This window comes from Punica granatum, chromosome 3, assembly GCF_007655135.1.
Source record: "Punica granatum isolate Tunisia-2019 chromosome 3, ASM765513v2, whole genome shotgun sequence".
In the NCBI taxonomy this organism is placed as follows: Eukaryota; Viridiplantae; Streptophyta; class Magnoliopsida; order Myrtales; family Lythraceae; genus Punica; species Punica granatum.
In genome coordinates, this window is record NC_045129.1 from 12130046 (window position 1) to 12157355 (window position 27310).

Genomic DNA, 27310 nt, shown 5'->3' on the forward strand with positions numbered 1-27310 from the left:
GTCTTAGACGCACGTAATAGCAAGAAGAAGATGATGGAGCAGACTTAGCTAAGCAAAGGAAAAATAGAGATTTTTCGACAAAGTACGTCTGCTTGAGATCATTTTATTCTCTTTTTTTAAAAAATAAAAATAAAATGAAGGTATTTTTGTTATTTGACATGAAAATAGAATGGCAACAAAATAAAACAACTCAAAAGGAGGGGGAAGGGGTGACAATTATTAATCTTATTAGTATTATTGTGTCCCAAACGTCAATGATCATGACGTGCATTGCATGTATGTTCCAACCCCACCCAATCCCGATCTACTATAATATACATGTCCCTACGGTGGGCCCCACCCTACCATTGAAAGATTTCTTATCAATGCTCAAATTAAGGAAATCAGACAACTCATTAGAGATTATTATATTGTATGTCTTCGGTTCTTAACTAAATGAATACCAGCAACTCAATTATCACACCGTTTCGTGGGTGCATGCAATGTACTAATAAATCTGACAAAAGATATCAACGGATGCAAATTTTAAACGCGATTGACTTTATTTACTGAATCAGTCATATCATATCATATTCTACTGAGAATATATATCTCTAAATTTATATGGAAGGGACATTTCAAAAAGCGGATTCTCTTGTGTGTGGTGATAGTTTAGGGCACATGATTGGATCGCATTTTTCAAGAGGGTTATGCCGTGCAGAGAATGACCATTACATGGGACACTATCATAATAATGTTGGGATACCATGTGCCAATCAAAGTTCATTATTGAGGGACACAATCATCTGTTTTTTTTGTTAAAACGAATCTTAACAGTTTGTTTTAATTACTAGAATAGATCTCAAAGTAGTTGCTCCCAAAGTAACATGTGTTACGTAATAACAAAAATTACTCCTTTTAAATCGAATATCGATCCATCAATCTTTTGATATTCCATCCAGCAGCTTGAATAATGGGGGATCGATGAATACAGGATTCGGGAAGAGGAGGGCGAACTTTAAAATTTTTCGGGGTCCATGATCCCTAAGAATGACCTGCGTTCATCAATTAGAAGTTAGTGCCACCTAGAATAGGTCCTAGAAAGATAACAACGCCTTCAAAGCTATGTTCGTCAAAATTATGTGCAGTTAATCAATATCCCTCTTTCATTGTAGGAAAATGTTGAAGAAGCGCATAAATATACAGAAAGAAAGAATAGGAATTGATTGATGTATTTCTCGAAACAATAACTAAAAAGAAATGACAGATGAGATATAAATAATAGTTCCATTTAGTTATATATATATATATATATATATATATGTTGGAGGCTTGCTAAAGAATATAAAAGAGGAATCTAAATTATTAAATATCATAGAATAAGGTCTAACCCTGTTTGTCGGAGGAATATAGTACATATTCCATTCCAAATATAAAAAAAGAGCAATTGAAATTCTACCGGAGATAGGATGATTGTTATGATATAACTTATGAGAATGAAAACCTCATTCTTGATTGTACGAGAATTTATATCTATTATTGTCATTGAGCATTGAAAAGGGAGAGAAAAAGTAAGCCAATTATTTACGGTTAAGAAATTAAATAGTCATCTATCTAATTATATTTATTGCACGTGATATAACGTTATAATATCACGTACAATAAATATAATTAGAGAGGTAAATGTTTATAGGTAAATGGTAGAAAAGTCAATATCTATTAAATAAATAGGTTAAGAAGGTAAATAGTAATTAAAATAGTGTTAGAAAGGCCAGTATATAAATTATAATTACTTCTATATCTAATTTATGTAAAATTTAATTTAAAATAATAACATTAGAAATGAAATTTTACTTGAATTAATTTATTTAGATACTTTTGCCCTGATTCTAGAAAATATTATTTGTAAAAAATTAATTTTTAATTGATAGATTAGTTGTACAATCTACAAATGAACTAAAACTTATAAGTACAAAGTTCAATATATTATTAGATTATTACAAAATAAATCTCCTATCGTTTTAAATTTATATTCAAAATTTTATTATGGCAAATAAAAATTATATCATATATAAAAAATTAATTATTTTATGTTCATAAAGCTGCAATTATTTGTACTTTGGATCTGCATAAACTTTACTGGAATTAATTTATATAGGTATTTTTGTTCTTAATTTATAAAATTTTATTTGTATAAAATTAATTTCCAAGTAATAGGTTAACTATACAACTATAAACGTACTACAATGTTCGATGCATTTTTAGAATATTGGAATACAAATCGCCTATCATTTTAAATTTGACTAAGGCTATTTCCATCCCTAATTTGGCTAATACACCCCTTTTATTGTTTGTAGTACCATATTGCCCTCAATCCCATATTTATGACACAAGTAAATATGGTTAGAACTCAAATTAATCTATCAAGTCTCCATTCCTTTTTTTAATCTTTTGTCAATTTCGTACCTAGACTACATTTATAAATTTAGGTATTACATAGCCCTTATTAGTTCTTTCTCCCAATTTGTTTGTTATTTTAATAATCCTCATTCTTCACAATTCAAGTAGAACATCCAATACAAAAAATAGAAAAAAAATATTCGTGCTAAAAATTGCATTTATTAATACTTTTAATTATTATCTTTGTTTTTTTAATTTTTTTCCATATTCATTTAATTTTCTATTATATATTGAGCTAGAGATTTCGATACATTAATTGCATTTTCTAAAAATATTTAATTATTATCTTTTTTATTATCTTTTTTCCATATTTTAAAAATTTTATTCTAAGTATTGTGTACTCAATCTCATTTATTATATACTCAAGTAAATTTTAGTTACATTTAAATTTGTTGGAAATCGCCAACAAAGAAATTATATCCATTGGAAGACAACTTAACTAAAACATAAAATAAAATGTGGCCACCAAAAAGATTTTAAATGTAATACAAAATTAATTATTTTTTAAGATTGAAATAAAATTTTAAAATTCAAATCAAGATCTTGGGAATACCATATATTTGTTCTTAGAATACTAAAATTTCAATTATTTACTATTTAAAATTTGTACATGAAAGCACTAAATTTTTTAAATATTTAATATTTTGAAAGGATATATAAATCCTACCTCTAAAAATGCACAAGAATTTCATACAATTTAAGATAATTATGTTCTAATTCAATATATATATATATATATATATATATATTATATAAAAGCAAGATAGGAGGTGGACTCAGCCAGATGGGCTCAGAAAGCTTCATTTATGAATGGATTTTCTCGGTATTTTGAGTTTTTAAAAGTTAAATTATCTTTGATTATAAAATTAGCAACAAAATCTTATGAAATAATATTCCATTTAAAAAATCAAAAATACTGTAAAATCTTTTGGATATTACAATAATCTCCAATTGAAGGCAATATGAACTTTCTAAATGGACTTTCTAGGTTTTAAATTTTTTTTATTTACGAATTGATTTTTTAATAAATTTTTTAAAAAAGATATCTCATCATAAAATATGATTAATTTAATTTTTATAATTTATCTATTATTTAATAATCTTGAATTTTTAATATGAAAGTTAATATTTCATCCAAGATGGCCTTAGATGCTTCGTTTTTGAGTGAAATTTTCTTTATTTTTTGACATTTTTTAAAATTTTAACTATACTCAATTATAAAATTAGCAATAAAATCTTATGAAATAATATTTCATTTAATGAAACTAAAAAATCATAAAATCTTTTGAATAATACAGCAATCTCCGTTGGATGTAATATGAATTTTCTAAATAGAACTTCTAGGTTTCTTATAATTTTGAATTTTTGAAATTATTTTATTAATAAATATTTTTTAAAAGATATCTCATCGCAAAAAAAAAACGATTTCCTGATTTTTTTTCTAATTTTATAATGTATACATTATTTAATAATCTTCAATTTTTTAATATAAAAATTAATATTTCATCACATAAATATTAACATCAAAATAAGTATATATTATTATATATACATACATAATATAGATATAATATAATGTGGACAACTTTTAGTATACATAATAAGAAAAAGTATATATGAATTATATTGTTTTAGAGATATCTATTTTTAAAAATAGATTAGATAATATTTGTAGATTTATATCAATTATATTTCTTTCCAAAAAAAATAGATTTGTTCACCGAAAAAAATATAATAAATCAAATTATAGTTTATCTATATTGTGTATGATAGTTATAAATATGAATTATCACACACATAAATAGGAATCTATTCAGCTCTCAACTAGAAGTATGTGAGTTGATTAAAATTATGCTTTGATTTTTCCACTCATTTTATTGAAATTTTTCATTCTTTTATTTTTCTCTAATTTTTTGCTTTTTTCATATTCTATTTCAAGATTGGTGATATGAGTTTCATCTCTCCAAAGGTATTGTTATCCCTATAAACAAGATCTCAGAAAGTAAGTTCTTTTACCACTAAACGCGAATGTTATTTATTTATTTTATTATTTTTATTGCACTTTTGATTCTCCAAGCAATTTTTCTTTTTAACTTTTAATCATATTTTTTTTTCAAATTAGTAGAACTATCCCGTGCAACGCATCGGTTTCATGACTAGTAAATCATCAAACCGTTATTGGCATTACTATTTTATTCTTTTTTAATGGCAATATCTATATTGTCTACTATCTACAATCAATATAATATATAAACACGAGGTGCATTTATGAGAAAGTGCCACAACTCCACCTTTTTTAAAACTTTTTTTGTATAACTCATTTAAATTTCATTAATATAGGTGATCTTAGAAGGCGAAAATCACAAGAGGTTTATAAAAGGATCAGAAGTAACTCTTACAACCACAAACAACCAGAAGCCCAAGGAAATACTTACAAAAGAGATACAAGACAACTCATAGAATCATGCAATAAAATTCGAGGGCACATCAACGCCCAATTCAGCTAAACATTGGAATCTCTATGAGAATGTTGGTACCGAACCAAAGTGAAGTGCATAGCAGACAACTGAATGTCCACATCCATGGCGAGTCGATAGCTTAGTAATCCAAGATAAAACAATCTTGGAATCTGACTAGATGATGAGAGAGAAACCAAGGAAAATGAAGTTCGAAGCAGAGATCTGCAAGGCACGTCTAATTGCAAGCAACTCAGCAAAATTTCAATCTATAATGCTAGAAGAACATGAGAATAGACGAATAATAATACCATTTGAATCTCTGAGAACACCTTCGATACCCGCGGGATCAGGTTTGCCAAGAGAAGATCCGTCGATGTTCCACTTAAACAGGCCAACAGGTGGGGCTGACCATGAGATTTGAGGACAACTCTTCCTCTTATTGGAAAAGCTATGAATACCCTCCGAAAAGCGATAAATATCAGCAACAAAATAAGGAAAATCATCCCGGATGGATTTTACCAACATAGCAAGTCGATTAAATACCATATGGATCAGATCGTCGAGTGTGGTATCCTTAGCATTGAAAACAACCTCATTTCTTGCAAGCTAGATGGATTAAACGATGGTAAAAGATAGCACGATTCATACCTTTCTCTGAAATTTGCCAACAACACACTACGACCATCGGAGAAATTGGGCGGGAAAATCATCTGTAATAGCCCTTGAGCAGCCTCACCAAGATAGAAAAAGCTCCAAATATTCCAATACGGTGAGCAGTGCAAGAAGAGATGAGATCCAGACTCAAGATCATGTCCACAGAAAATGCAATTCAACTGGTCTGAATTAATATGTCCTTTTCTAAATAAATTTTCCCAGGACTTTTTTTTAAACCCTTAGCTCGTGCTTTTATCGGCCGTTGAACTACTAGAATAATTTAATTCATAACAAGAGATTCATGTATTCGTCTTTTGAATTGCTCAAACAAATTAATTCTCGATCTAGAAGTTCATGAATTTCATGCATATATACATGCATATCTCATCGTTTCTTGTGCTTATTAATTTTCACAACTACAACTTTGTACCGCGCATGTATGTATAATGTATATATACAAACACATAATCCACAATTCTTGCTTTAGAAAGAGAATTAGGGTTTAATGGAAATTTAAGTCTAGATATATTCAAATTAGAGAAGAGATATCGTCAATGCTTTAGATGGCGTGAATGGAGCGTATTTGGATATTTGGAGGACAAATCATCATCACAAGATCGTGCAATCAGGGCGATAAACAAAAAAGAGGTGAAGTGAAGATTATCAATAATGGAATAGAACAAGAATCAAAAGAAGGTAACGAGAAAGAGAGGATCATATGTAATGTAGAAGCAATCGCAAGATACACGGTTGGAAAAGCGACTTCTCCTTTACAACTTGCTTAGCTCGAGCTCTCGGTCCCCATCCCAAACATCGTCGCCACATTCCTCGACTATGAGGTATGTACGTGCATATAATTCGAGAATTCGATGGAAAGGACAGTCTTAAAAAAGAAAAAATCTCTCAAAAGCTCCATAAACTTAGAATAAATTAGATTTTGTTAATTTCATCATATACATGTGCAACGCGCGGGACTATACCTAGTACTATATAATAATGGAAACCTTTTTTGTCCCTCATAATTATTTTAGCTGTGATTTTGCCAAACTGCCCTAAACAACTACAATTATATTAAAATGAAGACAAATATCACGTCAAATGTATGGATAGAACTGAAAAAATCATTATTGTTAAAGCTCTCCACAATTTTCTCCTCTCATGTCCTTGTGCTACGTTCCATTTTCCCTTTCCCTCTCCTTTCCTCTTTCGTTTCTTCCACCCCACCTCCCGTTCTCTTCCATTTTTCTTTTTCATTTCCTTGAGTATGTTTTCTTTTTTTACTTAAAATTTTTAAAGAAATCATAAATGACTCATTCCATCTTGTAAGTCTTCGTTCATTTTCGGGCAGAGTGATACATGCAGGTTAAGATAAAGAGATATTATGTTGGAAAGTTTATTACAAAATAAAAGTGTCCTATCTTAGTCATTAAAAAAAACAGTGTCTATTCTTTTCTATTTAAAGCTGTGGGCTTTGGGCTCAATATGATTTCCTAATAATTTCCTTTCTTATTCATATATCTTTTTTTGCTGAATTTTCTTATTCTTATATATATTTTGATAGTTTTCTTAATCTTATATCGGGTCACTAGGAATGCTCCTTACTTAAATTAATTGATTTTTTTTTTGGTGAAAAATTAATTGATAATTTTCTTTGCAAATGAGTCCACAATTTACTTCCCTTAACGTGGCGTTTGATTTGCGGAACAGAAATTGGAATTCAAATTGACAAAAAAATGGGAATTAAGGAGGACAAAAATTGAGATATTGATTTAATTTCTTTGTTCGTCGAACCGTGGAATTAATGAAGAATAGGATAATAAAGAATACAAAAAGACAAAAATGCACCTAAATATAAATAATAATCAAATTATAAGAATTTAAAATATAATCTCAGCTCTTCCTCACCAGCGCACCACCGCGCGCCCCCCCCCCCCCCCCCCCCCCCCCCCCCCCCCCCGGGTGACTATGCTACAATGCTGCTCCCGTTGTCGCTGCCATCCGTTAACCTCCCTTTGCATGACCTCCAGCCTACCTCATCAGGTCGATCTTGGTACGACAAGTGCAAAATTTGGCCTCGCAATGGCAGATCTCATTGGTGTTGTGAGATTTGGCCTTTAGGAGGCTTGTGACAAACCCTAGCTTGCTATTCTTCCCATGCCTCCGCGCGGTTGCTGAGGCGGCAAGCCTTGTTGTTGGCCTCATTGACCTCGGTGGGAGATTGCCTTTTAGCTCATAAAGCTCAGGATGAGCCCCGTCAGTTGAAGTGGAGGCTTAGTCGGTGGAGGATCGTGAGCTAGGGTTTTTTGTTGCGAAAATTCACAATTGCCAAATCTTACCCGGGAGATCTATCCACGGCGAGGTCAGCTTTGGCCTTGTCGTGCCAAGACTGGCCCAATGAGGGAAGGTCGGAGGTGCTACAATGGAGATACACTGGTAGCGTCAATAATATTTGGAGGGAGCTGAGATGAGGCTTTTTTTTTTGGGTATTTTACACCTTGGGCTCAGCTCCTAATGAGTACAGAAATGATGAACTTGACCTTGGAAAGGCAGTTGCAAATCAAGGTCAAGGCAGAATGAAAGGGGGAATTTGAATAACAAATCCGACCTATATGAAGCAACCAAACATGGGAAATCAGAACTTTTTCCCCCAACCGAACACCACCTAAGAAGTATATATAATACATACGTAGATCGATCAATCCTGATTTTTTCCCCTTTTTTGTTACAAAGAGGATTATGGACTTAATATAATGACATAAAAACTTAATAGCTAATTAAAGGGTAATGATAGTCCACGTAATATCAAACTTAAAACTTATTGATTACGATGAGAGAGCGTGCGTCGTTACGCTATATACTTTTTTTTTTGGTGATTATACTATGTCCTCTTTTTATGAAAAGGGAAGAATAAATAAATCGGTTTCCTCTTTTTCTTGTAGCCGATAAACCACCGTTGCAAAAAAGTGCTCGTGTCCTTGCCTTGAAGCGTATTGTTGAACACAAGTATTATCGAAAATAATTTTTTGATCTCGAATTCGAATCTTATGAGTGGTAAAAATCCAGATTGAGAGATTTATCTCTTAATCGATCAATCAAAGCTCAAAATGAATTAGTAGGGGCTCATTAGTATTCCGAGTACTGTAGTAAGCACTGAAAAAGACAATTTTTATTTTTTTTTTGTGATGCTCAAAATGGATTTGCTATTGCATATTATTATTTGTCGAAAAATCCTTGAGTGAGAGCACCACAACCTGGGCGACACATAAACCGGCAAACCCCAGCCGAATCCACAGACAGACCTGAGACCACAGGAAATTTGTGATTTTTTTTTTGTTTGAAAAACTAAAAATCCCCTAAAATAAATGAGAAAAAAATAATAGAAATGGAAAAAATAAAAGAACAAAAATATCATTTTTGTCTTTAATATAACTGTCATTTGAATACACTCATTTCCCACCTGGGATTTACAAAATAAAAGAGCCCTCCGAGTCCGACCGGAGGGGAAGAGAGAGAGAGAGAGGGGACGAGGAAGAGAAGAAGCAGAAGAAGAAGAAGAAGAAGCAACAATCAGCAGAAGAAGGAGAAGACGGGGGTTCTGAGACCCATCCATCCGAAGGGCGGAAGAACCCTCGCCTCTCTTTCTATCTCTCTCTCTCGCGTGGGTCCTCTCTCTGAGCTCGATTATCCTAGGGCTTCTTTCATTTGATTGGTACCCTCGTCGTCAAATTCTTAAACCCTAGCTTCGATTTCGTCCTTGGAAGATGAGCGGCCAGGTGGGGGCTCCGCCGGGGCCCAGGAGGACCAGCTTCCAGCAGAAGAAGGCGCCTGCGCCCGCCGCCCCCAAGAAATCGTCCCAATCGGAGAACGTGAACGGCACTGCCACGAATGGGAATACCTCTAAGCCTTCCTCGCCGCCTGCTCCATCGTGAGTGCTCCTCTAATCCTCTGCATCTTCTTTAGGAAATTAATTGTTTTTTTTTTGTGGGAAGGTTTCGTTTATTCTGTTCATATGCAGTTTTCATTGTCGTTTGGATGTTTGACTCTCATATTTCGGTAAGATTTGGTCTTAATTGAGATAGTCGGACAGCTTCCAAAGTTAATTTCAATCTATCGAAGACGTTTGTTTGAAGTGATTGGGTGGTAGACTCGTGTCCCATTTTTGTTCTGGTACCATTTAGTTTGGGAAAGGTATTTTTTGATCATAGGTCAGCTATCCTAGACCAAGTATAGAGCTGAGAATATGTTTCGGTTTTTGCGGTTCTGTGAAACAGGTGCTGCCGCTGAGTTCGAGGATCATTGTTGATGCCTCTCTGAGATTACTTTTTAGCTGGAAGTTACTGCTCAGATAAAATTTTGAATTTTTTGGCGACTATCATTTCTGATGCCTCTAATTACTTTTTAGCTGAAAGTTGCATCTCAAATAAAAACTTGAAATTCTTTTTTGGGAGGTTCTTGGTGGTTAATTATGCCCACTTGCCTATCAAATTGGTGCAGTTCTGTTAGTGGAGAGAGGACAGTCAAGAAGCTGAGGTTGTCGAAAGCACTCACGATTCCTGAGGGAACAACAGTATCAGATGCATGTAGGCGCATGGCTGCTCGTAGGGTTGATGCCGTTCTGTTGACTGATTCCAGTGCTTTGCTTTCGGGAATTGTTACTGATAAGGTTTGGATGCTGATGTGATGCTTTTAAATCTCTTTGGGATTTTATTTTCTTGTTTATGTTTTTTTTACTGTTATATGAATCATGTTGTCAGGATATTGCTACTAGAGTTATAGCTGAGGGGTTGAGACCGGAGCAGACTATTGTGTCCAAGATCATGACAAGGAACCCTATATTTGTTACCTCTGATACATTGGCCATTGAAGCTCTTCAGAAGATGGTTCAGGGTACATGTTATCTTTTATGAAAAAGGCTTCTGATGGCCCTATAGAAATAGTGAACCTCTATTACTAATGTGCTTAATGTTATATTCACTCCCTCCTGGTTCTTTTTCATAAGAAGATTTTTCCATTTTCTGTGGCAGGTAAATTTAGGCACCTTCCAGTTGTGGAGAATGGTGAAGTTATTGCCTTGTTGGATATCACAAAGTGCCTCTATGATGCTATTTCAAGAATGGAGAAGGCCGCTGAACAGGGAAGTGCAATTGCTGCTGCTGTTGAAGGAGTTGAGCGCCAATGGGGAAACAATTTTTCTGGTTGGTCAATAACATTTCTTGAAATTATGATATTACTGCGAATATTTTATCGTCTATCCAAGTTGCTTCATTGGAAGAAAAGGATAAGTTAAAAAGGGCCGTACTTTAGCTTAGAAACTACTTAAAACTTGGAGCATGCAAGGAATGTTAGAACTTTTGCATGACAAGAGCTTAGAGACAACGATTTTATAAAGTTTTGTCTCTGCTTTTGCTTTGGCTCTCCTTTATTTATAAGCAATTTTTATGATTCCCAACTTGATTGACAAGTCACAGTGATTCTCTGCTGGACTATATGTGTTGTATACTTTTTGAACCACCCGCCTGGATGGCAATGGATGAGCAATGCAGAGATGTATTGTAGACTAAATTGTTATCTTTTGGTTACTTACCAGTTTCTGTCTGATTCTTACCCCACTTTTTGAGCATATATCACTTTGCACTAAGTCAAAATATTCTGTGTTTGAATTCATTTCAGCTCCTTATGCATTCATAGAAAGTTTGAGGGAGCGGATGTTCAAGCCTTCTTTGTCAAGTATCATCTCCGAGAATACAAAGTAATAATCTTTCACTTTCACTTATGGCATTGTTTTATTGTGACTTTAAGTTAGAGGTTTTAAGGTTGTGTCACCATTATCAAGTGTTATATCCTTGATATGATGTCAGGGTTGCAATAGTCTCTCTCTCCGATCCAGTTTATGTTGCTGCTAAGAAGATGCGGGAGTTCCGGGTGAATTCAGTAATTGTTTCGACAGGGAGCAAGATTCAAGGAATATTAACGTAAATTACGTCACTCGAGATTTGGCTCTCTTTTATTGTGCTTTGTGATTTCCCTTTTTGACGTCCCATTTAGTACATTTTTTACCCTTGCTTGCAATTTGCTGAATTGTAGTTCGAAGGATATCCTTATGCGGGTGGTGGCACAAAATCTTTCACCTGAGTTGACTCTGGTTGAAAAGGTTGGTCCCAGTAAACATCTGAATCCAAAATCTTATATCCATCTCTTTTTCATGGAAATTAATATTTAGCCTGAACAAAAATTCACTTTGAGTTGATTCATGACATGGTTGCTCTATATATTGGTTTGTGGAGCGTGATTATTTTCTATTCTGTGGATGCTGTGAGGAGGCATAGTAGAAATTTATATGCTATTATACTGTCATCCATAAGAGCCTCTGAATTGTTAAATTAAGCAAAAAAAGGTTTTCTTGCACTGCAACTTCACCTACTTTATGGAGAGTTGGCATTGAAGTTAGGATGTTTTCAAATGGAAGATGCAATAGATAATTTATGTTATTCTTTTTTGGATCTATGGCTAAGTAGAAATTTGGTTTCAGCTCTGCCTATTCTTGGTTTTCTTATTGTTGTTGAAGCTCTCTCAACTTTGATGTCATCTTGAAATCTCTAGGTAATGACGCCGAACCCAGAATGTGCTACATTAGACACGACTATCCTTGATGCATTGCATATAATGCATGATGGGAAGTTCTTGCACCTTCCAGTAGTTGACAAAGGTGAGTGTCTAATTATGTTGACGGGACAAAAGAGTCACGTCTTAAGTGGAAATACCATTGAATAGCTTCTTTTCTGCAGATGGCTGCATTGCTGCTTGTGTTGATGTTTTGCAGATAACTCATGCAGCAATCTCCATGGTAAACTTTACTTCCATTTGGCAACTTTATATGCTTTTAATTATCCAGCAGGAGAGAATGTCCCGAACTCTAGGATGTTATGCCTTATGGAACATGTTAGATGGGTGAGAAACCTAAATAGAGCAAAATGCCTGCTCTTATAATTTGAGCATCTTTTTGACTTTGATATGGCTGTAAAGATCTTTTCATAAGAGAAACGGCATGGTCCTAGTTAAGGTTAAGGTGGGAAGTCTGTTGAGGTGCAATCTATGTTGGATTTGAATCTTGGTAACTGGTATCATCAAAGTGGAAGAACCAATATACTCTTAATCCTCTCAAATATTATGATAAGAGTAGCAATAGAAGTTTAATGCTTGTAAAAAAGCCAGAACAGTTTCAATTGTGACTGCATATGAGAACATTTCTCTTACTTTTATCCATTCTTGTAGAACTGATGCTATTGATCTACTAATATTAGAGTGATATATGAGGTACAAGACACTGCAAAGGTACATAAGTGATGCCTTCCAAGTAAAATACTGTATAGGTCCCACATATTGAATCTTCGATATGTTTTTATCAAACAATTCTATGGTAATTCCAGTAAATTCTAGGATATACTATGTCCTTTGTATCTGTACATGTAATTGCTTTTCTTCTCCCCTTATAAAGGTTGAAAGCAGCTCTGGAGCTGTTAATGATATGGCAAACACAATGATGCAAAAGTTCTGGGACTCAGCACTTGCTTTGGAGCCAGTAGATGATTATGACACTCAGAGGTGCCACCCTAGTCTATGTTCTTGTCTCCTTTTCTCTGCAGGTTATTTCTGCTGCTGATCCTGCAAGATTTTGTCAGTGAAATGTCTGCAGTTATGCCATCAGACCTCCCAGAAAGTGGGAAATCCAATTATCCTCCTCTCGGTCTCGGGACTTCCTTCGCTTTTAAGTTTGAGGACCTTAAAGGTCGCGTTCACAGGGTAAATAGTGGTAAGTGGGTTGTTATTGAGTGGTATGAAGATTTGCACTGTGGGAAGCTCTTAGAGAACTATGTGGTTCAACACAAAATAGATTGATTTGGTTGTGGTTGCTTACTTTATCAGGCACGGAGCATTTGGAAGAACTTTTGTCCGCTGTCGTGCAAAGGGTTGGGGCTGGTGATGATCAGCGGCCACATCTCCTGGTGAGATTGGATTTTGGGCATTCGTTTCCTTTGTTCTTATGGCTTCAAGGCTGATATTTGTGTGTGTCAATATCCGTTTTAAATCCTCGAATTTCTTTTTGGTAGTATGAAGATGAAGAAGGGGACAAAGTTTTGTTGGCCACCGATGGCGACCTTGTGGCTGCTGTAAGCTATGCAAGATCAATGGGAATGAAGGTACGATCTTGGCCACCAGCTGTGTACTTTAATTTTTACCCCTTATGCGGCAAGATCTTTCAGGTGATTGGTTATATTGTTCAAATTGTAAAATAGTACACATTATTTTTCTGGTTCGTATAGTTGTCAATTTCAAGTGCCCACATCATTACTTTGCTTCTATTACTCTTCGTAGATAAGTGGTAACTTTGGATTCTGTCGTTTTCGGTGGTCGTAGGTCTTAAAGTTGCATCTTGACTTCTCGGATGGCAGCAAGCAACCAAGTTCGAATTCCCAAGCTGATATGGCAGTCGAAAAATCTGGGAGTACCCTGGGGGCAGGTCTTCTGGCAGGGGCAGTCGTGGTGGCAGGCATCGGGGTACTGGTCTACTTGAAGCGCACAAAGTTGTAAATTTTTTTTGGGGTTCCCGATCCCGAGTTACGGTTTTTTGACGTCACGACGAGGGCAAAGTTTGAAATAAGTCACCTCGATACGAATTACTTAACCGATAGAGGTGTAAGTATTATATTATAGTAAAGAAGAAAACGGGGAAAAGGGCAACAAGGCCCTTGGAGACAGGCTTTTTGAATGGAGGGTTGGATGCATCTCTCCCCCTTTATTTTTGTTGACAAGGCTGAAGCTGCTCTTTGCTCATGAGCAGTGCTTTTGTGGCTTTTCTTCTTCCTCGTTGAATCAATGCATTTTGGCCTTTTCTTAAATGTTTATATATTTATATTCTTTTTTAGGCAAAATCCTGATCGCTGCGATGCGAGTTGCTATATGCACTTTTTATTTATTGACAGTTGCATTTCCTTTGGGTTCCGTTCTGTACGTCCGATCGAAATGGAATGAAAATAATAGATTTTATATAGGGAAATGTAATAGTATTGAATCAAAAAATGTAATTTTTTTTAATGATTATCACAAAATGAAGGAATATAATTATAATATTAGATTGATTTATCAAGATATCATGTTATATATATTCTTAAATATATATATATATATATATATGATAGTTCACAATATATCGCATGAAATGAAAGAATGATCATTTTTTTTCTTAATTGAGGAAATGTTCATTTCATCAAAATAAATAAATAAAGAAAATGATAATGATGGAATGTCATTTTCAACTGATGTAAGAGACACTAATAAGAAAATGAAGTGCAATGAAGAAATGAACATTCTATTTCAATCTATTCCATTCCTGCGTTCCAAATGGGACAAAATAAAAATCATAAGTTGCTCCTATAATAATATCATTAAAGAGAAGGCTAAATTGAAAATTTGGTCCTAAAAGATATCACGCTTGAATAATTAGTTTATGAAAGATTTTCAGCAGAAGCAATTGGTTTCTTGAGTATTTATAAAAGTTAGGGTCCCTTGGCCAGCCATCTCCCGCATTGGGGGAGCTGGCTGCCGATTTTTTCAATCAGGAACGAGATGAAAAATAAGATGGGGAGATCTAACTTGTGTAAATCTTTTGGATGACGAGACCGATTAATCTAGTCAAATCTTTCAGGGCTAATTTCTCGTGCGATATATTTGTGATCAATTTGTTAGCTTAGTCTTAGAAAGAACATATAATTAGTTTTTGTTATTTGTTTGTTTTGTAATAATTCTATGCTCTAACTTATTATTATGAAACAAAGATCTATTTACTGTTAAAATTCCCGTCATCCATTATTACTATATGTGAGAAGGAAGTTAGTTTGTCTAACTTTTCTTCTCTCAATTATACCCTTTAAAAAATAATAAAATTAGTTAATAACTATTAAATTAAAGATAGAATAGCAATTTAATTTTTTTTATTAACTACTCACTTTTCAATTTAATGAATTCTTTTCTCACTCTCTCCCTTGCCATTACTTCTTCCTTCATTCTCTCCTCTCTCCCATCTATTAATTTCTTTCTATCATTAGTTTTATTAATCAAAATTTTGGCTAATAAATTTCCATCTTTATCTCTGTGAAAAATCTGTATATATTCGAAAAGGAGGGAAAAAAATAATTATAATTTTCTTTGGAGTTTTCAAAGATTAAAAAAATTATAATAGGGGGGCGTATCACGGGATACGGAAGTTTATTATAGAAATGACAATTTATTATGTTAAGTATATATATTATTATTCATGAAAACAACTATATATATATTATTACATCAATTTTCACTTTCACCAAGTAAAATTATCGATGATTCCCATGCGTAGCACGGGTCAGCTTCTAATTTCTTAAGAACCAAAAAATGAAAAAAAAAATTCCTCCTCATAAAATTTAGCAACTATCTAAACTATTATATAAAAGAGACCCTTAATATCCCTGATTGTAATTATAACAGTGATTTTACTAAATTGTCCTAAATAACTCATATTATATTGTAAAGAAAAAAATATTATATCAAATATAGGGTCAAAACTGTCATTCTACACGACCTTCTTCCCTCTCATTTCCTTACACCGCAAGACTCAATTCCCTTTTTCCTCTCCTTTCCCACTTCCATTTCTTTAAACACTCACCTTCCTTTTGCTTTCGATGTTCTTCGTCTTTTTTTTTATTTTTTGTCATAGTTTCATTTTAATATAAATTTCCTTTTTTAAAAGATTTTAATATATTTTTGGGTGAATTTTAATATAATTTTGATTTACATATTGGTCACGCTTAATGCGGAAGTAAGCTTTAATCCCTCAGAGTACAATACTACCTGAAACAATGATCTCCAAGTAATGGTCAAATCGGAAAATAAATAAAAATAATAATAGTGTTATCTATTTTAACAGCACGATTTGGGAAGAATCAACATGATGGTAAGCTAGTATATTATATTAATAAATTAAATTTTAGAACCTGAAGGGATTGACCTAGTGGTCAAAAGAATATGTTCTCCTTGAGGCCACCTGCTAGGTTTAACCGTGCAATTTACTCGTCTATGTGTCGCAGGGGGTGCATGACATCCGAGGATTGGTAGGACGAATCTTGAACACCGGTTCTCCGGTCATTAAAAAAATAAAATAAAATATAGTTTGTAGAGTTTAATTTGAAGACATTTTTATTTTGAGCAAAGGCCATTTTAGTTTCCAACCTTTAGTTAGTTGCTTTTTCACTTTCTTCTTTAACCTTTTCCTTGTTCGATTTTGTTCTCTATGTTACTCGTTTTGTTCACTTCTATCCTGCCAATTAATGAGTTTTAAATCTTCAGTAAATAAAACTAATTTGTAAAAATTAAAGAAAAGAAAGGACAACGATGCCGGGATCTCGGAGTCCTCAAGATCTTTGTTGATTCGGGGGTTTGCCGGTACCCACGACCTCTCCTTCGTCGGTCACTCTTTTTTTTTCTTTATTATTTTTATTTTAAGACATTAATTTTATTTAAGGAAAATTGGAAATTCATTAGTTTTGACAAAAAAGTAAACAGTAGGACGAAAATGAACATAACAAGTCACGGTGAGGACAAAATCGAAAAAGAAAAAGGATTTAAGACGGAAGTGAAAGAACAACTAAAAGGTGGGGACTACTTTTCACTCTTTCCATCTTTACGTGCAGTAGAAAAGCAACTTTCATGGCTGCAATGGACGAGACGGTCCCTAGCCGATTAAAAAAAAAAAAAAAAGGACAAGACGGTTCCGGGACGCACCGTTGCGACAGTTGGTTGACACTTCTTCCCGGCCCAAAAAAAAAAAAAAAAAGGCTCCAGTGCGTACTCTTATTCTCTAAAAAGACTGCCACAGTCACTCAGCATTTGACAACGAGAGAAGCAGAGATGACTACAGGAGGCAATCTCCCTCACAAATCTCGACATGAACATCATCTTCAACTGTCATCACCCTCCGCCGGTTACGTCAATCACAGGTTCCATATTCTGATTTTAGAGAATTCTGGGCCATTAAGTTTGGACCCGTGCTCTTGCTCTGCTCTTCGTTCTCGATTATATGAGTTGCCTTATGGTGTCTGATTCATTGTTGCTTGCCGGGTGATTTTCATGGTGATAGGGCTGGTGTGATGGAGCTTGAGGCGGTCGCTTCTGAACTTCTTGCACTGAGACGGTTATATGAGCTTCTCCAAACAAGTGAAGATGGAGAACTTGATTCTGTTGCAGGACATGTACGTTTAGTATTCATGTTGCGTAACCTTTAGCCATGAGTGTCTGGTTATTCATCGGAAGTTGTCCTATTTTCCTGTTTTGTTCCCTTTAAAAGATGCATTTTTTGACAGAAGGACAGTATCATGCTTTTCCTTTCCCCCTTAATTGATTGTAAGGAAAACTGACTTGATCATAACTTTTGCACAAAAGAAATAGAAAAACTCAGAATCCTAATATGAGATTCTTTCTGTCTTTTGGTGATGTGTGGCGTAAAGATACCATCCGTTCCTCTTTATTTTGCTCTGCATTTGCATTGCTGAATTTCAGTTCGGATGCTTCTTCATCATGTTCCTTGGGTTATCTGCCATCTTCTTTTAGTTTTTCTCGAAATGAATGTCAGTGAGCGTACTTTTGGCAGTACACTAATTTGCAGTTATTGATTCTTAACATATAGCAAATGTTCGTAGTTTATCTGCGAGTTATTAATTCTTGTTATGGCGGTTTTCAGTTAGATGACAGTGCACGATCATTGCTAAAGGATCTACTTGATCAGGCATCAGAAAGACTTCTTAAAACATATTCGCAGGTTTGATTCTGTACGTGTTAGTTTCCCTGTTAACTGCTGTAGCTTGAAACTTCTAACGACTGGGGACTCTGCGGATGAGAAGACGGCTTCTTCTTTGAGTCGTGATATATTGTCATGTTTTATGGCAACTATTCTCTTCTGACATGAAGCATTTGATCTGTTGCTGCACAGATTCTAACTGACCAATTAAGTACACGAGTGGCATCTTCTGCTTCCTCTTCAAAGCAGCCTGCCGATTCAACTCAGGCAGCGAGAAATTCTCTTGTTACCCCAAATATAGAAAGTGAGTCGAGCTTCCAGAAAACCATCTCAAACAAGGATGATATAACCACCGCCAGAGAAGCGTCTCAGTTTCTTGGAGTCTCTTCGAACAAACCTGGAATCTTGAACAGACGCTGCAGTATCTGCCTCCAACACAGAACGATGCAGCAGGTCTCACCAGAGGTTGCAAATGCAAGACCTTTGACAGAGAAAGAGACCCAACAAGACAATCATCTTTACAAATCAAATGTTCCCGTTGAAGATTCAAATCTCTTTCGCACTGCATCAAAGAGTAATGAGAAGCCACCAAAGCAGAAGATTCAGCCCAAAAACTCTACATCAGTTAAAGCACATAGCACGAAAGAAGAGATCTCCCCACGCAGAGATATAGCTTATGCAATCAAGCGGATTGAGGCCCAGATTTTGGTTCTGCAGCATCTCTCGCGACTTGCTGGAAGACATATGGCAGATCCTTCTAAGACAGGCAAGCAAGTTACAAGAAAGCCGGCAAACTTCCCAAGTCCTCAGAGGGAGAATAACAAATCTACCGCTAGGATGGCACGAAGAACTGAGACTCCCCTTCGGAGCATGAGTCAGGTTCCGAAACTAACCACTGGGACTTCCAGCCAGACTAGCGACTTTGGGCATGGGTTTCGTGTCCCACAGGGCGTGGCTGAGATGGAGATGAGTCCTAATCAGACAGACAACGAGGAGTCAGTCGAGGGGGTAGTGCAACCGAGGCAGTTTGCTCCAACTCATGATGTGATACACTCCGCAACTACTTCTGGTTCTAGTAACCAATACTATGCGACTACTGCTGGTTCCAGTAACCGAAAATTGATGATAGGGAATAACTTAATTGGTCGTGTGAATAATCATGGACCAGCTCTAATAGAACAAAGGGTTGATAAGAGGAGGTCTTCAGAAGGGAATAGTGGCCGCAAGATCAGTCGTCCTATGCCAACAAAAAGAGATCGGCCATGTCAGATTGAATCAGAGGAAAGCAGCTTACGTTCTCAGGATTCCTCTTCATACAGTACTAGCTGGATAAGCAGTCAGCGGACCAGCCCGAGCAGCAGTTACACTGGTGAGGATTACTTGCGATCGTATACAGATTCCTCTAAAGGAAGTGAAAGTGAATCAGAGGATAGCAGCTCATTTTCTTCGGATTCGGTTCCAAGCTTACAAGGGCACATGCAACCTCGGCTTAAGGAGGTCAGCCCCAGGAGGAAATTCCAATCGCCGAATCCCAGGAAAGAGATTGGGAAGCTCAGAAAGATCAAAAACAAGTTGGGGCTTATATTCCATCATCACCACCATCACCACCATCACCATCACCATGAAAACGAAGAAGATAGAGTTCACAACAAGTCCAAGTGGACGAACATGAAGAAGAACGTTCTTCACGGTCCAAGAGGGAGAGAGATAGTACAAAAGTCGAAGAAGTCATTGGGCAAAAGAAGCCAAGGAGGGCACTTTCATGCACTTGTAGAGGGACTCCTGAGGCACGTTGGACACAAGAAGAAGAAGAAATTACGAGCCCCTGATCCGAATGGCTTAAGGAGGAATAGCAAGAAGAAGAAAAAGAAGAAATTGCCTTGGTGGCAGATGATGAGGCGTCGAGGTGGAGTGAAGCTCCCTAAAGGAGGACGGCGACCCAAGCTAAAGTTACCCAACAAACGGCCAATGCCATAGCTTGAAGCACTGAATAGATGGGTTATTCAAATGTTCTCACTGAAGTACCTTGGATGTCTTTAGACATATATGTGCACTTTCAGCTTGTCTGTTTGCAGCATTTGTTTCTTGATGTGCAATTCAACTTTGAATCTTTAGAGATCTTACAAGTGGAACAACTCTCTTAAACATCATTAGCTCGTAAGGTTTAACAAACAAAACAAGAGAACAGCAGCTTCACAAAAAGGTGGTCAATCCTAATTGGATGCACATTTACGTGCCAAAGAACCTATCCTTCGCATATTCCATTTCCAAGTTCAGAATTTTCCATTTTTCACACAGTTTTCCAATAAAACCCCCGATGCAGGGGCATAAAGCTTGTCTTCAAAATACTCTCATAACTTTAACAATTAGCAATGAACAATGATCCAAGGCGATATGGCATAGGTTATGCTCAATCCAACAATGGTAAATAATGAATAGAAACCTCATCATTGCTTGTATGTCTAGAACACTATGTGCTAGTATCCAATTTAAAACTAGAGATGTCATGCTGTTTATATGTAAGTTACGCATAATCTTTTCTTGTGTCCCAAGGCATTGTTCTGAGCCCAATTCAATTTGACGAGGCCGCCCAAGCCAAATGTAGTAGGCAATGGTTCTTAAGCTTTGTGGGCCCACCAACCAATCTTTACCATTCAATCTTTTAATTTAATTACATAGCGCCCTAAGACTCATGAAGTTATCTGCACACAACAGTGAGCTGTTCCTAATCGCGCTCATACATGCTGCACGAGCGTTGAGCTTGTCCTAGTCGATACCTGGCATGACAGGCCAGTGACTTCCAGAAGATGCAATCCAACGCTGTTGAGATGAGATTCCAACCTTTCAATTGTAGCTAATACTATACACACCTAAGAAGTTACACAAAATGCAAACAGAAAAATACCTGAAAATAGAAATCCAATTCCAAAAGAGCCGAGCAACCCCAATGGTTATCTGGAACAGATGGCTAAGTTTCCTAAAACCATGAGATATTCCATATGATTCGTTTTGATTAGTTAAAAGATAATCTTAATCTAAAGAACCTTGCAGTTTGAACTTTCCAGGCTAAGATGTTAATGTGCAGCCTTGTCTTCCATCAATTACCATCCATTGTATCTTCTTTGGATTTGGATGAGAAGTGAGCAAGTGAGATTGAAGGAACTGAATAAACGTAATGGACATGAAGTGTCGCAGAATGTTCACAGGAAAATTTAATCAAGTGTGTGAGAAACCAATGAAGCACAGCCAGTAGCAGAAGATACATCGATCTCATGTAAATTGTGATCAAGGCAAAGAAACTGCTGGGACTGTAATGCCGCATTTTGTCTAATATCATAGGGGATTATGTTCCAAATTAGTCCTGAATGGATTTCCAATAAGGTGATCCATTATGGATACCAAGCTGATTCCATGCAGTTATACATCAGAAATTTTCACCAAAACTGGTACAGTAAGGAACGTAGGTCGACTTCTTCCCCTTGAAATTATAAAGATCTTTCATTTAATTCCATTGTATCTACATAAGCAAACCATCTCTATATTCAAAGCAGATATTTACGTAAAACTAGCCAAAGGGGATGACTTGCACTGAATCCACTTTCTCACGTACCAGACCCATAAGGAAAGAAAAACCAGCAGAGCCAAAGCTCAACCAAAAAATTTAAACAAAGGAAAATCTGAAGGTGCTTAGTATGAGCATCAAATGTTCATATAGCTAATGTATATCTATGTATTATGCAGCTGAATCAATCTCATTCTGTCCTCATGACTATTCAAATGTTCTTCTAGGAAACGAGCTTTGGCAGCGTGGTCTTGATGATTTCTGCGGCGATTCGAGAGTATGCAGCTTCAGTTGGGTGGATGGAATCCCAAAACACATAGCGAGACGGGTCAATGCACTTCGGGGTCAACACAAGGCACAGCGGACCAGTCTCGACCAGCCCGGTCCCACAGCATCCCTCGGCCGATACATCAAAACCTGCATTAATATATGTTAGATTAGGTACATAGTCAATATCAATCATCTTATAAACCTAGAAAAAACAATCAAATTCTTCACAATTACCTTCTCCGTATGGGTTTTGGATAATGTCCATCAGGGGCTTGTAGATGTCAGCATAGGCGAATCTGGCTTCCTCCATTTGGGAACTCAACTTCGAGATCAGGATTTGAAGCTTCCCGTTGTAGGCCTGCGAGTCCCTGTTCTGTTGCTCGACACACCTGCGCTGGAGTGTGTGAGGACCAAATAACGGGAATATGCTGCCTGCCGTCATCTGCAACGGCAAGCATCCAGTTGGAGGCATCCCTGCGACTAAAAACTTGCGTGCTCCCAAGCTGTATAGATCCTGTCAAGATCAAACCAATCGATTTAGAAATCAGTATAGAGTCGAGAATTGATGATAATAACTACATGTATAGTCGCTCAAAAAGTAACATACTTCGCACAATTGCTAACCTGAATAATAAGTGCGAGTCTCTCGAGCAAGAAGTCGTGGTACTGCGGGAGCGAGAAATGCAGCTTCCTGTGCGAAACCGGTAGCCAGTAGAAGTTGTTCAACATGTCGTTGGTCCCAGAGCTGATAACAAACAGGGCGTTGTTGACGATCCGCTGGGCTTCCCGGGGCCCGACTTGTCGCTCGATCCTCCTCAGGGCTATCTTGAAGTTATGCACTTGCGATTCCAAGGTCAACAGGTGCCCCAGCACCGCAGTCTCATCATCGATGCCGGATCCTGCAGATGCAAAGCTGGCGCCAGTCAAGAGGTCCTCGTCCTTCAGGGTTGGGTCGAGGTATGCTGGGAGGAACTGCTTCAGTCCCAACTGGGAGATTAGGATGTCAGTAACCAGCCTCCCATTTGTGAACCTTCCAGTGGGAATGTGCCCAGGGAAATCCCGGCCGTACGGGAGATGGTTGCTCACGAACAGAGTGCCAATGTGGTTGTTGTTGCCTGGGTCCAGAGTAGAGTCTCCAAACGCAAAGATGGCGGTCACGCCATGCTGCGAGGCCCATGCGCCGATGAGCAGGTGGAGGACGGAAGCGATGATAATCGTGATGGTTGCGCTGGGAGATGCCATAGGGAAGGCTGATGGATTCTCAAAGATCTTAGCTTGACAATGTGTGTATCGTTTGACGTTAGGGTGCGCCTATTTATAGATCCCTGAAAGAATCCTAATCGGCTCTATTGATTAGATTCATAAAATCTTATCTACACATAAAATTTAGATTTATTTAGATATCGAAAGAGATTCTAGTTAGTTCAATTAAACTTGAAGATATAATTTGCAAAATACAATCGTATTTGTGATCTTATTGGTTATTCGAAATCGACCTACTCCTCAACCACAATTTATGGCTAATTGGAGCAGTCTATTTCTTCCTACTCTTGAAAGTACACGCGATTAATGTAGTGATAAAGTTTGATTGATTTATCTCCTACACTTTTTTTAAGTGAAAATTTAATATATTCAATCACTACTATGTATGTCCATCAAAACATTCTCATACTTCTTATGCGTTCATAAAACTACCCTCATCGCGATGAAGATAATTTGACTCTTTACGTTTACTATGGTATATTCATGACCTCATCAAGCCTCTTTAAAGCAAGTGTTGATTTGGGCCGAGAATTTCTGAACTCGAGATATTATATTTCAAGGCTTGATTATGAGTGCCCATTTACGTGCCAAAGGACCTATCCTTCATTTCGAAATTTGCCATATTTCACACAGTTTTTCAATAAGAAACACACCGTGCAGGGGCATAAAGCTTGTCTTGATAATACTATCATATAACTTTAACAACTAGCAATCAGCAATTATCCAAAGCGATGTGGCAAAGTTTATGCTCTATATTACTATATATCCATGTCTTTTTTTTTCCTCGTTACTTTAAAATTTATTGTTTAATTTTTAAATTTTTAATATATAAATATGGATTGTGGGACCAATCGTTATTTTCTTGGGTTATTAAGTTCATTTCAGAAAACAAATTTTTAAATTTTTTAAAACATATAAATATAGATTTATTGGAGAGGCTGTTTTTTATTTATTTTTTGAGTTTTTAAAATTATAAATATTTCACGAGAAGATCTAGTCCAGATAAAATAAATCTTGTAATTTACTTTTTAAGAAATAAATTAGATCATATTTTTATTGATATGATGTGTTATATATTTTTATTTCAAAACCAAATCATATCATTTTTTTTATAGATATAGTTGTATTATTTATATTATCTTATGTATGATATGTTATAAATATGGGAGGTACTAAACATAAAGTGTGACTAATTCTCCTTGAAAAAATATTGCAACTACCAAAATTCTTCAATTTTCGCATGCATGCACACGAGTTTACTTTATAACGCCTATAATTAGATTGAAGGTGAATCTTCAACCTTTTACGTCTTTTTCTCACATATAAACTTTTGCATAATTTTTGGGTTCTCCAATCTTTTGCTTTTTATATTTCAAACATAAACCTAGGTAAAATTTTTGAATTCTCGAATTCTATTTAATATCACGTTCTATCCCGTGCAATCCACGGGCTCCACGACTTGTAAAAATATAAAGCGGAGTACTGGTGAGCTCGACTAGATAGATTTATAATGCCCGGATTGTTGATAGAATTTTCTTGGAATTTTGAGTTTTATTTTTATAATAAATTTTAAAAATGATTTTTTTTTAGTTTTTGAAAGATATCTATTGATAAGATTTGATTTTTCTTGGTTTGGATTTTCTTAAGTTTATAATAATTATGATATAAAAATTATGTTTTAACTTTTTATGAGATACTTTATGATAAATAAAATATAATATTTTTAGAATTTTTTGATAAGAAACTATTAGTCACATGACATTTATTAGGGTAAAAAAAAAACCCAAGTTTTCAGGAAATTAATAATTGTGTCCTAGATTTGGTTTTGGTAATAACAAATCAATGTTTTTTAAATGCGTCAGAAATGGTCTCTCATTACAAATTCCTTTATAATTTCCGTCCATTTACGCATGAACGATATGGAATCCACCAGATTTACACATCACCCCCTCAGTGTCTCTACCCTCATCAAATTTCAACGACCCAAATTTTCTACCCAAAATCAGAATCCCAATTCACCGAAACTCATCCTCTCAAGCTTTCTCTTATAATTCTTGGTTCTTTTTTTTTTTTCATCTCACACTACTGCCCAAGCAAATTGATCGTAAGAGCGGAAGAAGTGCTCAATCGGCAAATGAAGAGCTCTCCATGACTTCCAAGTTGCCAGAAGAAGAAAGAATGTACCATCACGACTGATAAAATTTTCAACATCAATCAATGGTATTCTAAAAAATGTCCACTCAACCTTCGTGACAAATTTGGGACCGGCACAACTGAGAAGAGGATTCTCGGTCTCAAAATTGATGGACCAAGAGAGAATCGAGACGATGATGATGAGAAGGATGAGGAACTCTGGAACTGCGATGACGAGAAGGACGAGGAACTCTGGAGGAAGATTGCACAGCCAATCAAAATAAACGATAGAATTTGGGGCTGGGTTTGTAACACAGAGCCAAAGTTAACAGTTCGTGTATGTAAATTGTAGAATTTATAACGGGTGGTCAATTTTTGAGACAATTTATAAAACATATATTTTTTATTACAAAACAAATTGAGGACAGAGATGGGAATTTTTTTAAAATTAGGGTATTTTTGTTATTCACCCTATTTATTGAATCAAGAATTTTGAATTTTTAGAGTAGAAGAGTACTCTTTTAATGATACTAATTTTTTTGCTCGTGCGTTGCATGGATTCGTATTCATATATTTCTATATTATTTTGATAATAATTATTTACATTTTGAAACACCAATTTTCTTATACAAAATAATAAGGGTTAATAGCTAAAAAAAAACACGACATTTACATTTTTTTCTAATTCTAGCACGACCTTTCGAAAATTACCCAGAAAAACACTACCTTTCATTTTAGTCTCAAATCAAGCATGACGCTTAAATTTTCATCAATTTTAAACGGTAGTGACACATGTCATCACGCTATTGGATGAGTAAGTCCCACTTATTTTTATTTAATAAAAAAATTTCTAATTTTTTTTTAAAACAAAGGGTCGGCTGATGGGCTCAGGGCCAAAAGAGGAGGAGGCCGCCGGTGGTGGCCTTGATTGAGGCCACCACCACCCTAATTGGGGTCGGCAACGATGATGGTCGTCGCCGACTCCGATTGGGGCGATGGTGGCTGCAATCATACCATCGTTGGCCCCCTCCTCCTTCGACCTTAGACGACCCCTCCCTTTTTAATTTAATTTTCAGAAATTTTTTATTAAATAAAAATAAGTGGAACCCACTCATCCATAACGTGATGACACATGGCACTACCGTTAAAATTGACAAAAAATTTAATGTTATGCTAGATTTGAAACTAAAATGAAATATCGTGTTTTTCTTGGTAATTTTCGAAAGGTCATGCTAGAATAAAAAAAAAGTGTAAAAGTCGTGCTTTTTTGGGCTATTAACCCAAATAATAATAATATTTAATTATTACAATAATAATTTTAAACTAATTATTTCAATTAATATTTTAAATTCATTGTTAATATAGGTTTATCGCATAAACCATTGTTATAACATCTTTATTTTAAGTTTTAATTATATTTTTTGCAGTTAATAGCGTTATGTTATAAATCTTTTCTTTTATAGGTCGTGATGTTTTTTAGAAAGTCTATATAGGATGAATTATTCTTTTTGTAGTGTTTATATCATTTTTACTGTATATATGTTCGTTATAATAGAGATATCATTTATTCATTAATTAATTAATCATATCTACTAATCTTGAATGGTTCGATGAATAGTTCTTAAATAGTGGTCTCAATGCATTATATATTTATGTAATCATTGCATAAAAGATAAAATTTTAATAGATATTCACATAAGATTGGTT

General features: G+C 35.5%; 3 protein-coding genes across 4 annotated transcripts; 2 read left to right on the forward strand and 1 right to left on the reverse strand.

The window, feature by feature from the left end:
* The first annotated feature begins 9004 nt into the window (after nt 1-9004).
* On the forward strand, nt 9005-14482 carry LOC116200882 (CBS domain-containing protein CBSCBSPB3-like). Of its 2 annotated transcripts, XM_031531837.1 has the most exons (15): nt 9337-9477; nt 9824-9885; nt 10047-10215; nt 10307-10439; nt 10577-10747; nt 11223-11301; nt 11411-11524; nt 11637-11703; nt 12153-12258; nt 12338-12396; nt 13048-13154; nt 13232-13362; nt 13476-13555; nt 13661-13750; nt 13968-14482. In XM_031531837.1, the coding sequence occupies exons 3-15, from the start codon at nt 10141-10143 to the stop codon at nt 14139-14141; spliced, it is 1386 nt and encodes a 461-aa protein (XP_031387697.1). In that variant the 5' UTR covers nt 9337-9477; nt 9824-9885; nt 10047-10140; the 3' UTR covers nt 14142-14482. The 2 variants fall into 2 exon arrangements, with proteins under 2 accessions (XP_031387696.1, XP_031387697.1); XM_031531836.1 differs by lacking the exon at nt 9824-9885 and having other exon boundaries at nt 9005-9477.
* Nucleotides 14483-17149: 2667 nt separating this feature from the next.
* On the forward strand, nt 17150-20526 carry LOC116199052. Its single transcript, XM_031529342.1, has 4 exons — nt 17150-17578; nt 17719-17830; nt 18319-18396; nt 18568-20526. The coding sequence occupies exons 1-4, from the start codon at nt 17289-17291 to the stop codon at nt 20350-20352; spliced, it is 2265 nt and encodes a 754-aa protein (XP_031385202.1). The 5' UTR covers nt 17150-17288; the 3' UTR covers nt 20353-20526.
* A 1338-nt stretch (nt 20527-21864) lies between these two features.
* Nucleotides 21865-23475, reverse strand: LOC116201526 (GDSL esterase/lipase At2g40250-like). Its single transcript, XM_031532789.1, has 3 exons — nt 22832-23475; nt 22442-22721; nt 21865-22354 (listed from the first exon to the last, which is right to left on the reverse strand). Exons 1-3 carry the CDS (start codon nt 23447-23449, stop codon nt 22161-22163), a joined length of 1092 nt encoding a protein of 363 aa, XP_031388649.1. The 5' UTR covers nt 23450-23475; the 3' UTR covers nt 21865-22160.
* Nucleotides 23476-27310: the final 3835 nt, after the last annotated feature.